Consider the following 12,479-nt stretch of genomic DNA (forward strand, 5'->3'; position numbering starts at 1 on the left):
ATGTAAAAAAATTATTTTTAAACACTTTTGTTCCATTATTGGAAATTATATTAATATATATATCTTTAAAATAAATTTTTACTTATATTGTTTGAAACATGCAAGAAAAAAATTATCTTATACTTTATATCTTTATGCTTAAAAAACTCTGTAAATTTGCTATTTGATACATGCGATTATGATAATTGAGTAAAAAAAAAAAAAAAAATTTATAAATAATAAAAAAAAATTATTTGTTTTTATTTATATATACATTTACATATAAATTTACATTTTTTTTTTTTTCTTTAAATGATATTCTTTGTAGACAATTATGTGAACAGAATGAATAATACATGATTTTTAAAAATAAATTTGTCAAGATTTTTATTTTTTTTTTTTATAGTATTATTCTCATTATAAATTTTTTTAATTTTACTAAATTTTCTAAAATATGTAGAACAAATATTAATTTTAATTAGTATTCCAAGAACAAATTGTAAAATTTAGTAATCTTTTATGTAATTTTTTTTTTCTTTTTTTTTATAACTTTTCCGAGAAAGAAAAATATGCATGAAAAGGTTAGAGAAAATATTTAAAAAAAAAAGAAATAAAAAATTGGAACATGTTCGTGCATTATGTTTGTTTACATATTAAAATAGTTTCATTTCTTAATCTTTTTTTTTTTGATAAATAATTTGTTATAATAAAAAATTAAAATAAGAAATATGAAAATGGTGTTCATAGATAATTTTTATTATTATTTATTATAATTATTAGTATACATATTTACATATATATATATATATATATATATATATATATATTTACATATGTATATATATAGATATATATATATAAATTTTATATTTAAAAAAAAATTACATTTTATATACTACTTTACTATCTATTGTAGTACTGCATTATTTGAGCAGAAATTAGGCTTTAAGATTATTATTTTCACGATTTTCTTTTTTTTTTTTTTTTTTTTTTATATTAGATGCTTTGAACTATATAATATATATATATATATCTAAAAGATAAAAATATTTGAGATTACTACTTTTTATATATAAAAAATATAATTTTTTAATTTTCTTAACATATTGCATTTTTATTATATATATTAAATGTGGTATAAGATTTTAAGATAATTTTGTTAATTTAAGAGTATTTTTTTTTTTAAACTATGTAAAAGATATAAATTTTTACAATTTCATATATTTTATATTTTTTTTTTAAGAAAGTATGAAAAAAAAATATCTGAGTTTGATTATTTGATAAAATACGTAAGTTTTAATTTTTAATATATATATATATATATATATATATATATATGTTTTTAAAAAAATAATTTTATCATTAAATAATAAACATTATACATATACATGTATATATAATTTTCTATTTTTATAAGGATACATTTAAAATATTATATATTATCATTTCATATAAATTTTTATTTTAATATTTGAGCATGATTTTATTCTCATAATTTTATTTTATTTTTTTACAAATTCTAAAAAAAAATTTTGAGATAAAAATATGAAATAAATATATAAATAAAATGAAGTTGTTTTTTATATATTTATAAATAAAATAAATAAATAAATACATATATATATATATATGTTCATGTATGATTTAATTTGATTTATTTAATATTGGCTAATAAATATATTTTATCTTTTTTTTTTTTTAATGATTTGATATTTATCTAATATTTAATTGAGTGATTCATATAAGGAATGTATAATTTCTTCATGCTAATTATAAGTTTTAAATAAGTATTATTATTTAATCCCATTTTATAATTTGTTTGAATGTATAGTTTTCTTTTTTTAAAGTTTAAATAATAAACATTATTGTACAAAAGTATACAAGAGAACAAAAAATAAAAAATAATTTTTATATTTTAAAAGAAAAAAAAACTTTTTAAAAAAAAAAAAATTATTCTATTTATTTGTGTTCAAGAAATATTTATGAAAAAATGAGAAGTTAATTTATTTGTAAATTTACTTTGTATGAAAAGTTTGATTCTTATTTTCATTATTTTTTTTCTCTATATTATTATTATTATTAAAAGATACATATTATTATTTAAAAAAAATTATGATGTATATGTATAGTATAATATTATTTTTGTTATATCTGTATTACTACAACTAGAAAAAAAAAAGATTTTACAGTAAAATAAAAAGTTAAAATGATTGTGTCAATTTTTCTTTTTATGTTATAGTTGTGATTATATAATATTATAAAAAGAAAATAAAGTAATAAAAACTTGTTATTAAATTTTATTGATATAAAAGTAATTTTTTAAAATTTCTATTACATTATTAATTAGTTTTTAGTTTTTTTTTTTTTTTCTTTTTCCTTTTTTTTTTTTATACATATAAATATTTTTATAAGCAAATATTATTCATATATCTTTTTTTTTTTTAATATATAAATAATATAAAAAAGAACATTTTATCTTTGAGTATATTTTTTAAAAGAGATATATGAATTTAATTTAGAATTTAATAGTTATATATGTATCATCATTTTATTGTATTAAATTTCTTTTTTTTTTTTTCATGGGAATATTTTTTAAAATAGAGTATTGTGATTTCATTTTATCTTGATTTTTTTTCTTTTCTTTTTTTTTTTTTTTAATTTGTTCATATTTTTATGTATTTATTTGTATACATATAATAAACTTTTGTTTAAATTGTTAAGATGGAAGAAATTAAGCAAGAAGAAGATTCACGAACCGAAGAGGATTGCATAAAGAAAGGGAACATAGATATAAAAAATGAAAAAAGAGAATGTAATAATGATGAGAATATAATAAAAGAAGGATATATATACAATTTACTAGATCGGTTAAATAATTTAAAAAAATTGAAAGTTAATGTAACTGAGGATGATATAAATTTAAACAATGAAATAAGGGAAGATAAAGGTATACATAATAAAATAGAAAAAAGTGAAAATGTAAGCATTGGAATGATGGAGAATGCAGATTTAAATAATGAGATAAGAAAAAATAAAAATATAAACATTGAAACTGAGAAAAATGAAAATTTAAATGAGATAAGAAAAAATGAAAATATAATTAGTAATGAAGTACAAAATAATGAAAATTTATATGAGATAAGAGAAAATGTAAATTTATCAAATGAAATAGAAGGAAATGAGAATATATGTAATGAGGTAAGAAAAAATAGAAATTTACATGAACTAGAAAAAATTGAAAGATTATTTAAGGAAATAAGAAAACATGAGAATTTATATAATGAAGAAGTAAATGAAATTTTATTATATAATGATCTATTTAATTATCTTGTTGAAAAAATAGAATATATTGACATTGAAAATAAGGAAATTAAAAAATATTTAAAAGAAGAAATAGTAAAATTAAAAGAAAACAGTAATTTGTTATTTGATTTTTTAAAAAAAAGTAAAAATGAAAAAAATAATATTTTATTAAATATGAATGACTCTATGTTAAATGAATTAAAAAATTCTTTTTATGAGATATTTGGGAAAAAACTAAAAGGAGAATGTAATATTGAATATGAGGAAAATATAATGGGAAACAAAAACGTAAGTAGGATATTTTCAATTTTGTGTAAAAAGCAAGTAATAAATGTGTTAGAAGAGGTGTTAGAAAATGTATATGCAGATGAAAATCTTGATGAAAGTAAAATAAAAAGATTGAGTAATTTGAATAATTTTATGTATTTACTTAACACAGCAAATAGCAAAAATAATATAACGGAGAGTGAAGGAACAAAAAACTCTGCGAGTGTAAAAAGAGAAACAGAAGAAATAAGCAATGATCATCATGAAATATCAAATAAAACTAATTTTAGTTCATTAAGTAATTCAAGTAATAAAACAAATAAAATTAATAAATTAAATTTGAATAAAAAGACATCTAATTATTTTCGTAAAGATAATAATGAAACTCAAATTAGTTTATCAACATGTTTAACAGAAACTTCATTCATAGAAAAAAAAATAAAAGAAAAAAATTCTAAGAAAAAAATTCTTTATGAAAATAATAACATTTTACCAAATGATAAAAATTCAAAAAAAATGTTTTATGAAAATAACAATTCTTTGACAAATGAATATTTTAGTGACATGATGGTATATATTTCATGGGTTCCTAAAAGTGCAAGATGCCAATATCCATTAGAATTACCAAAAAATTCAGCTGAAAGAAATAAATTAGCTGAATATATTGAAGCAAAAGAACAAATGCTTTATATTTTAAAATTAATGGGATATGAAGAAATTGATAATATTTATTTTCATCCACCAAAGGGATCACATATAAAAATAAAATTTAAAACATTAGCTTGCATGAATAAGTTTCTGAAAGCATACAAGAATACACCTGATAAATGGAAAGAAGATATGTTTAATTTTTTTAATATTCCTTTAAGAAGTAGTATATCTGTTAGAGATTTAAGGATAGAAAGGGCTGTGCCTAGATCATCAGCAGCAGAATTTAAAAAAATAAAAAAAATTAACAAAAATTATCATGATTTATTTTTATTCAAGGAAAATTATAACTTATGTGATGAAAATATAGAAAACATGGAAAAAATAAATTTTCATTACAACAATTTTAATAAAAATATTATTGGGCAAAACAAAAATGATAGTAATAATAACAAAAAAATTAATGAAAGCAAAAAAAATTTACAAAAAACGAAAAGTAACAATACAAGCGATAATAACAGTGCTAATATTGGAAGTAATATGAATAAAAATATGGATGATTTAGATAATAATATGGTTATAAATAATGATAATATAAATAGTTCTTCACTAGGTATAAATAGTTCTCTTAATTTTCCAGGTAATAGTAATGCATCAGTTATCTCATCTAATAATATATTAAACAAAAATAATAATAATTTAAACAATAATTATAATAATAGCAAGAATAACCTCAATAATATGAAATCAAATAAGGTATTTTTAACTAATAAAGCTAATAATAATATTAATAATAACAATAATATTAACAGTGATAATATAAATAGTATTAATAGTAATAACATACATAATATTAGTATAAATAATGGTAGTGTGAATAATAAAAATGTAAATGGAAAATTAAATTATAATGCAACTAATAACATAAATAACAATATAAATCATAATAATACTATGTTTGCTTCTAGAAATTCTTCAAGAAATATTTACAATATTAAAAATAGGAATTTGCATAGAAATGGGTCAAGTATATCCAATTCTAATTTTTTAAACTCTGTTAATAAAGACATGATGAATAGCTTCTCGTTTAAAAAACAGACTCATTATGCATCATTTTCAAATAATTCTAATAACCATATGAATTCGTTAAATCAACATGTCTTTGTATTGAATAATAACTCAAACAATGGAACTCAAGATAATATATCAAATTCAAATCAATTCAATAATAATTCAGATTCAAATAATAAAAAAGAAAAAAGTGTACTAAGAAATTTTAAAGATTGTTATACAAACAATTACTCAGAAAATAAAGACAGTGCACATGTGAATTACAATCAAGGAAATAATATTATGAAGCAAAATAATTATAATAATTTTAACGGAGAATTGGTAAATGATAAATATATTCAGAATGAAGAAATAAAAGAAGATTTAAAAAATTTAATTAATATTGATTTTATTAATGATATAGATATGGATTGTGAAGAAAAAAATCAAATTAATGAATCTACTTCAAGAAACGTAAATCATCTGCAACAACAATCATATTCAAAAGGTTTTGGCACCATTAATAATTGTATAAATGAAAATTTATTAAATAACAAAACAAAGGAATATGAAAAGTATGACAAATTATCTTTTAATAATATTAATGGGCAGAATTACATAATGAATCAAGAGCATTCTAATGATGAAATTCATTTTAATGAAAATGATTTTTCATATTCAAATACTAATGTAAATAATAATCAGGATATAACTGAAAATTTTAATTATTTTGCTGAAGAAAAATCAAATCTATATGATAAAAAGAATATGTTTAATTATTATAACAATACAATGCCTCAAGTAAATAATAATATACATATGAATATAAATCATAATGGTACACTAAATTTAAAATCATTAAATAATAGTTCATTAAACATTAATTCATCTATTAATGACGATTTTAATTCAGTTGATCATAATGATAATAATTCTAATTTATATAGAAATACATTGAACACTAAAATGTATATAGATGAATTATCATTAAATAATGCTTTTAATAAATATGAAGATGAATATTGTGAAATTAAAAAAAAAGAAGAAAAAATGAGAGATTTTGAAATTAAAATGAATGAAGAAGAAAATAAAAATTTTTTAAATTATTCTTTTCACTCATCACATGTTGAAAATGATCAGAATTATTCAGATAATTATGTGAATTTTTTTTAATTTTTTATTCCACTTTATTTTTAAGTTTTCCTATACTTTGTGAAGTATTATTTAATTATTCTTTATTTTATTTTATTTTTAAATGTAGTGTTCTTTTTTATTAAATTTATAAAATATAATATTTTATTTTTTAATTTCTTGATTTGAAAGTAACCCATAAGATCTATAGCATTATATTTTTTTTTTTTTTTATTTTTTTTTAATTCAAAAATTGAAATAAAATAAAGTAAAAATTAAAAAAAATATATTTGCTTTTTAATAGTATTTTAATATACTTCATATGTATTGACAGCTTTTTTTTTTTTTTTAGATATAAAGATATAATATTATTCTTTTACCTTTTTTTTTTCTATTTTTTTTTTATTTTTTTTATATTTATTTCACACAAAGAATTTATTTGAAATTGTGAATTTTATTATTATAAATATTTTAGGGTAATTAAAATATTTATTAAAAAAAAAATAAATAAATAAATATTATAGATGTGAATAAATGTGTTATTTCTTATGTTTTATTATATTACATCGTGTTTTAAATTTAAAACTTATAAATTTTTTTTTTGAAGTTTTAAAAAGATTTTATTTTAAAAAGCTCGTTATATAAATTTTTTTTTTTTAAATTCATTATATTTATTCATTTTATAAGTACATATTTTATATTATTTTGCAATTTTTTTTTTTAAATGATCTTAACATTTTCAAGTATTTATTAACTTATAAAAAGAGTGATATATGTATATTATATATATGCATATAATTATACTTCTAAATTATTAAAACTCAATGAAATTTGCAAAAAACAGATGAAAATTTTTGCTATTATTATAAATGAGGATTCACTTGTATATTTTATTTTATTTTACTTTTTTATTTTTGCAATTAGATATTTTTCTTAATTCACGTAACCCCCAAAAAAAAAAATTAAGAGATTTTTATTTTTCAAAAAAGGATGTTTTTCTATTCTACTATTTTTATAAATTTAAAAAAATATAGATGTATTTAAAAGTAAAAAGTTATAATGAAACATATATCTAACCTTTTTTTTAAAAAAGTGCAATTTTCATTAGAAGTTGCATCTATTTTTATTTTTATTTTTCTTGTATAGATTGTTTTTAGTTTTAAAATTTAAAGATATATATAATAATATACTTTAAATATAAAAATGTTTGATGTTAAATATGAAAATTTAAACAAGTATGATTTAAAAATTTGTCAAATTAACATATTAAAAAAAAAAGAGAAAAGAAATGATTTAAAGAATATTTTATTTTTTCCTTCTTTATTTTGGTTTAATGGCCATTTTTCATATCCACTACCTTTTTTAAAATATAATGAAATCAAAGGATTTGAAATAAAGGATTATGTAGCCTGTTCAATACATAAGCATAGTATCATTATCAGAAGAATTTTAAAAAATGAAATATTAAATATTAATATGTTTAATGAAAAAAAGGTTTTATCATGCTTATTTTATATAGATTTTGATTATATATTAAAATTACTAAATATTTTTGTAAAATCCTATTATATTTTGAACAAAAATGAATCAATTGAAAGTTCCTATAATAATATAAGATATTACTTATTTTATTATAATGAAAAAAATGAAATACACCTTTTCGATGTCGAAAAGAATAATTCCATTTTAAGTATTTGTGAGAAAAGACAAATAACTTGCTTGAATTTCAATTTTCTTTATATAAATGAAAAAAATAGTTTATATAATAAATTATCAAATGATGCGTATGAAGGAAATATAAAAATAGTTGATTTCGATAAAATTGATGAAAAGATTGTTTTGAAGAATAAATACAGTTTTGAATTACTACAAGATAGGTTCAATGATGATTTATATAAAAAAAATGATTTCAAAATTTTAAAAAATATTTTTTATGTTTTAATATATGGTGATGAAGAAGGTAATGTTTATTTTTTTGTTCCAGATAAAAAAATAAAAATAAAAAAAAAATTATCAAATGAAAGAGTTAAGTTCATTGAAACAAATGTAAAAGAATACTTTAAGGTAAAAAATAGACATGATTTATTCCAAACAATTAATAGCAACTATTATATTTTTATAGTTTTTAATGATTCTATTCATATAGTTAATTTTTATGTTTTTGAAACTTATTTTATTATAAATTTTGTAAATGAAAAGTTATTTTGCCTGACTACAAAATTTAATTATTTATGGAAAAATTATTTATCTTTTTCTACGAAAAATTATGTAAAAATTTTTAATATTAACGAAAAAAAACTATTACACAATATTAAATTAAATAGCTTAATTGAGCAAGATAATGACCTTAATAAAAATTCAAAAGATGATATATTAATTTGTGATAGAGATAAGATTAATGATATTTACGTTAGTAATTTTGATGAGAAAAATAAAAATTATGATTATAACAATAATTATGATGAAGATAAAAATAGTAAGATAGGCACTAAAAGATATATATATGAAACAAAGGAAGAAAAAAGCAAAGATAGCAATTCTTTAATAGAACAAGTAACAAATATAGACACAAATAAAAAAGAAAAAGAATTGAAGTATTATACATGTGTATATTTTGATTTAAAAGACAATTTATATATATCAAATAATAAAGGATTAGTATATGTATACAATTTAAGTAAGCAACAAATTATCAATACATTTGATATTAATTGTAAAATTGTTTTTTATTTATTTACTTTTACATTAAAGAATAAGGAATATATATATGTTTACGACTCGGAAAAATTTTATTGTTTATTTCTTATAAATAAGAAGAAAATTATTTACAAAATTTTTACCATTGGCCTATGGATATATCATATTTTATGTTTTCATAATAACATAATTTTTTCTTTAGGGAATGAAAATTTATATAATTTAGTAATAGAAAGTTCTAAAAGAAATTTTTTAAAATCAATATATTCTAACAATATAAATGTTTGTATTTATTTAATTAATCATCCTAATTTGCCTATTATTGCTTTTATTAATAAAAAATTAGTATTTGGATTTTTTTTCTTGGCAGATACAAAAAACATAAATATTCCTTCAATAAAAGAAAATCAAAATATTATATCAATTTGTTGGTTTAAGAGAAGTAAGAATATTTTTTTAGGTAGAAGAGATAGTGTAGAAGATTATCTCTCAAATAATGAAGAAACGTCTTTTACGTATGATCCGATACGTTTAGAAAATCAAAATCTTGAAATATTACAAAAAAAAAGGAAAAAAATAATTAAAAAATTTGTCGAAAATAACAATGATTTTGATACACATATTGCTGTATTAAATGATAACACATTATATTTATATAATATTGTAAATAAAGAAATAAAAAAATTAAATAATGATATACTAAAGAATTTATTTAATTTTAAAGGAAAGAAATATATGAGTTCAACATTTGTAAATAATATATGTTATATTTTCATTTTATATGAAAAAAAATTAATAGTATTTGACGAATGTTGGAATTTCTCTAGATATGATATAAAAATAGAGGAGAAAATTAATAAAATGTATTTAAAAGAAGATATCATATTTTTGCATTCAAATAGCAATATTTACTTTATGTTCGTAGAGAATATTTTAAACCATTTTAATAAAGCAAATTATTATATGGATAAAAACTCTGATGAAAAAATTTCGAATAACAAAACTTCGAATAACAACAAAGCTTTGAATGAAAATAATATATTACACAGTTATGAATTGTATTTTATAAGATTAAAATTAAAGGAAAATTTAAAAATAGTACTTTTTGATTTTTATTATTTGAACGAAGAAGTATATGTAGCTATTTTTTCAAAAAAAAAACAAATATTTGTGTATAAAATAAATTTAAATGATGACTGTATAAAAAAAATAAACGAGAATAAACATTTAGAAATAGATACTAAATTATTAGCTCAATTTTTTAATTTTTATATTTTTGATCATATAAATAAGGTAGGTAGTATTTTATGTATGAAATTTTTTTACAATTCCAAAAAAAAAAAAATTTATTTAGCTTTTGGGGGATTGGAACAATTTCTTTTTTTGTGGAATTTTTCGAAGTATTCTGTGATACAGAAAAAATGACTTTTTATTAATTTAAAAAAAATATAAAAACAAAACAACAAAAAAATTAAATAGAATAAAGTAAATAAGGGATAAACAAAAAGAAGATATTCTATAAAAAATGTTATAAGTCATAATAAAGAATATTTGAATGCTATATAACACAGTATAAAGAAAAAAAAATTTATCTAATAATTATATCATAAATGTTTAAAATTTTTTTTATTATTTCTTCATGCAATTCTTTAACATAATTTTTAAAAATATGTTGTTCCTGTAAAAATAAAAGGGAAATTATACATAATATATGTAATTTTAAATTTTATACATTTTTATTTATAAATTGTTTTTAGCTTTATATGTATATATAATATTTTTTAATGATATATGTATTTGTTCATAAAATTACTTTTATATTTGTTGTTGCAACATAAATGAATTTATAGGAATAACTAGTTTTATTTAATTCTTTATTCACAAATATATCAAAGAGAAAAACTTTTTTCAAAAAACTAGTGTTTTTTATATTTTTAAAATCAAAAATGTTTTTTATGAATTTTTCGTTGTTCCATTCCAAATTGGAATAAAAGGATAAATCTCTCTCCTCATTTTTTACATTGTATAAATTAATAAAATATAAAGCTTCCTTATTTTCATTTAATGCTTTTTTCATAGGACCTAGTAATTCATCTCTTAATTTTATACCTTCTTTTTTTGGAGATTCTGATAAAATATTTTCTCCTTTTAATAATTTATAATTTTTTATATCATCATTTAATTTGTTTTTCAAATTTTCATTCAAATATTTATTATCTTTAAAATTTTTTATTATATTGTAATTTATTTCATTATTTAAGTTGTCTTTAGTAGCTTTATTAATTGGAACATTTTCTATATTTGAAATATATAAATATAAATCTCTTATTCTTTCAATACCAAATTTTATCATAGCAATTCTGTCTAAGCCTAATCCTATAGCTAAATAATCATGAATATCATGCTTTTTATTTTTCTTAAAAATAATTTTTTTTTTTAAAATTCCACTACCTAATATCTCTACCCATTTATTATTATAAAAAACTTCTGCTTGAAGAGAATCATTTGTGAAATCAAATGAGTCCTCTTTTATCCTCCATTTATATTTTTTATTAAAAAGATATAATAATAATTCACATAATATATATATAAGTTGTTTTTTATTATTAATTAATTCATTTTTTATTTTTATATATATATCTATTTGATTAAAAAATGGGAAATGAAGTTTATCAATGTTATCTTTTCGAAAAATACTTGAAATAATACAAAAATTATCACTGTTAAAATCAATTAAATTTAAATTGGTATTTCCTATATTATTAGCCTCACTAGAATTATTAATATTATAATTATCTATACGATTGTAATAAATATCACTGTTTTCTTGTTTTATGTTTTTATTATTACTTTCTTTACATATTTTTTTGTTATGAATATCAATATTCTTTTTCTCATAAGATCTTTGAAAAGAATAATTGCTTGTTTTTTCATATATATTAATATTTTCTGTTTTAGTGAGTTCTTTATTATTTAATAACTGATATATAAATGGAAATAAGGATGTTGCTTGAGGTATAAATAAAAATGAATTGGAAAAATAAAAATTATTTTTCTTTGAAGTAGTTTCATTTGTGTTTTTAATTAAAATATCATTAAAACATAAATTACTATCATAAAGTGGACACTTATTGTAAACTAAGTAAAAAGATATTTTTTTTTTTAGAAAATTTAATATTTCATTTGTAACATCATGTATAGGATGATTTTTTATATTATATACATATTTAAATCTATTATAATTTATTATATCATCTTTTATATGATACTTATTATTGAGTTTTATTAATTCAATTTTACTTAAGTGAAAATTCTTATAATTGTTGCTTAATTCAATCAGTACAAAAATTAAAAATGTACAAAAGAAAAAATACATTTCTAATATATATTTATCACAATTTTTT

General features: G+C 17.1%; 3 protein-coding genes across 3 annotated transcripts; 2 read left to right on the forward strand and 1 right to left on the reverse strand.

Moving 5' to 3' along the window:
• Positions 1-2,700: 2,700 nt before the first annotated feature.
• Positions 2,701-6,420, forward strand: PRELSG_1447900 (asparagine-rich protein, putative; the record flags this gene model as incomplete). Its single annotated transcript, XM_028679564.1, has 1 exon — positions 2,701-6,420. The coding sequence occupies one exon, from the start codon at positions 2,701-2,703 to the stop codon at positions 6,418-6,420; it is 3,720 nt and encodes a 1,239-aa protein (XP_028535265.1).
• A 1,161-nt stretch (positions 6,421-7,581) lies between these two features.
• Positions 7,582-10,500, forward strand: PRELSG_1448000 (conserved Plasmodium protein, unknown function; the record flags this gene model as incomplete). Its single annotated transcript, XM_028679565.1, has 1 exon — positions 7,582-10,500. The coding sequence occupies one exon, from the start codon at positions 7,582-7,584 to the stop codon at positions 10,498-10,500; it is 2,919 nt and encodes a 972-aa protein (XP_028535266.1).
• Positions 10,501-10,663: 163 nt separating this feature from the next.
• On the reverse strand, positions 10,664-12,451 carry PRELSG_1448100 (phenylalanine--tRNA ligase, putative; the record flags this gene model as incomplete). The annotated part of the gene is made up of 2 exons (XM_028679566.1): positions 10,664-10,753; positions 10,889-12,451. 2 exons carry the CDS (start codon positions 12,449-12,451, stop codon positions 10,664-10,666), a joined length of 1,653 nt encoding a protein of 550 aa, XP_028535267.1.
• Between the last annotated feature and the right edge of the window lie 28 nt (positions 12,452-12,479).

The sequence above is a fragment of the Plasmodium relictum genome (genome assembly GCF_900005765.1).
Source record: "Plasmodium relictum strain SGS1 genome assembly, chromosome: 14".
Lineage (NCBI taxonomy): Eukaryota > Apicomplexa > Aconoidasida > Haemosporida > Plasmodiidae > Plasmodium > Plasmodium relictum.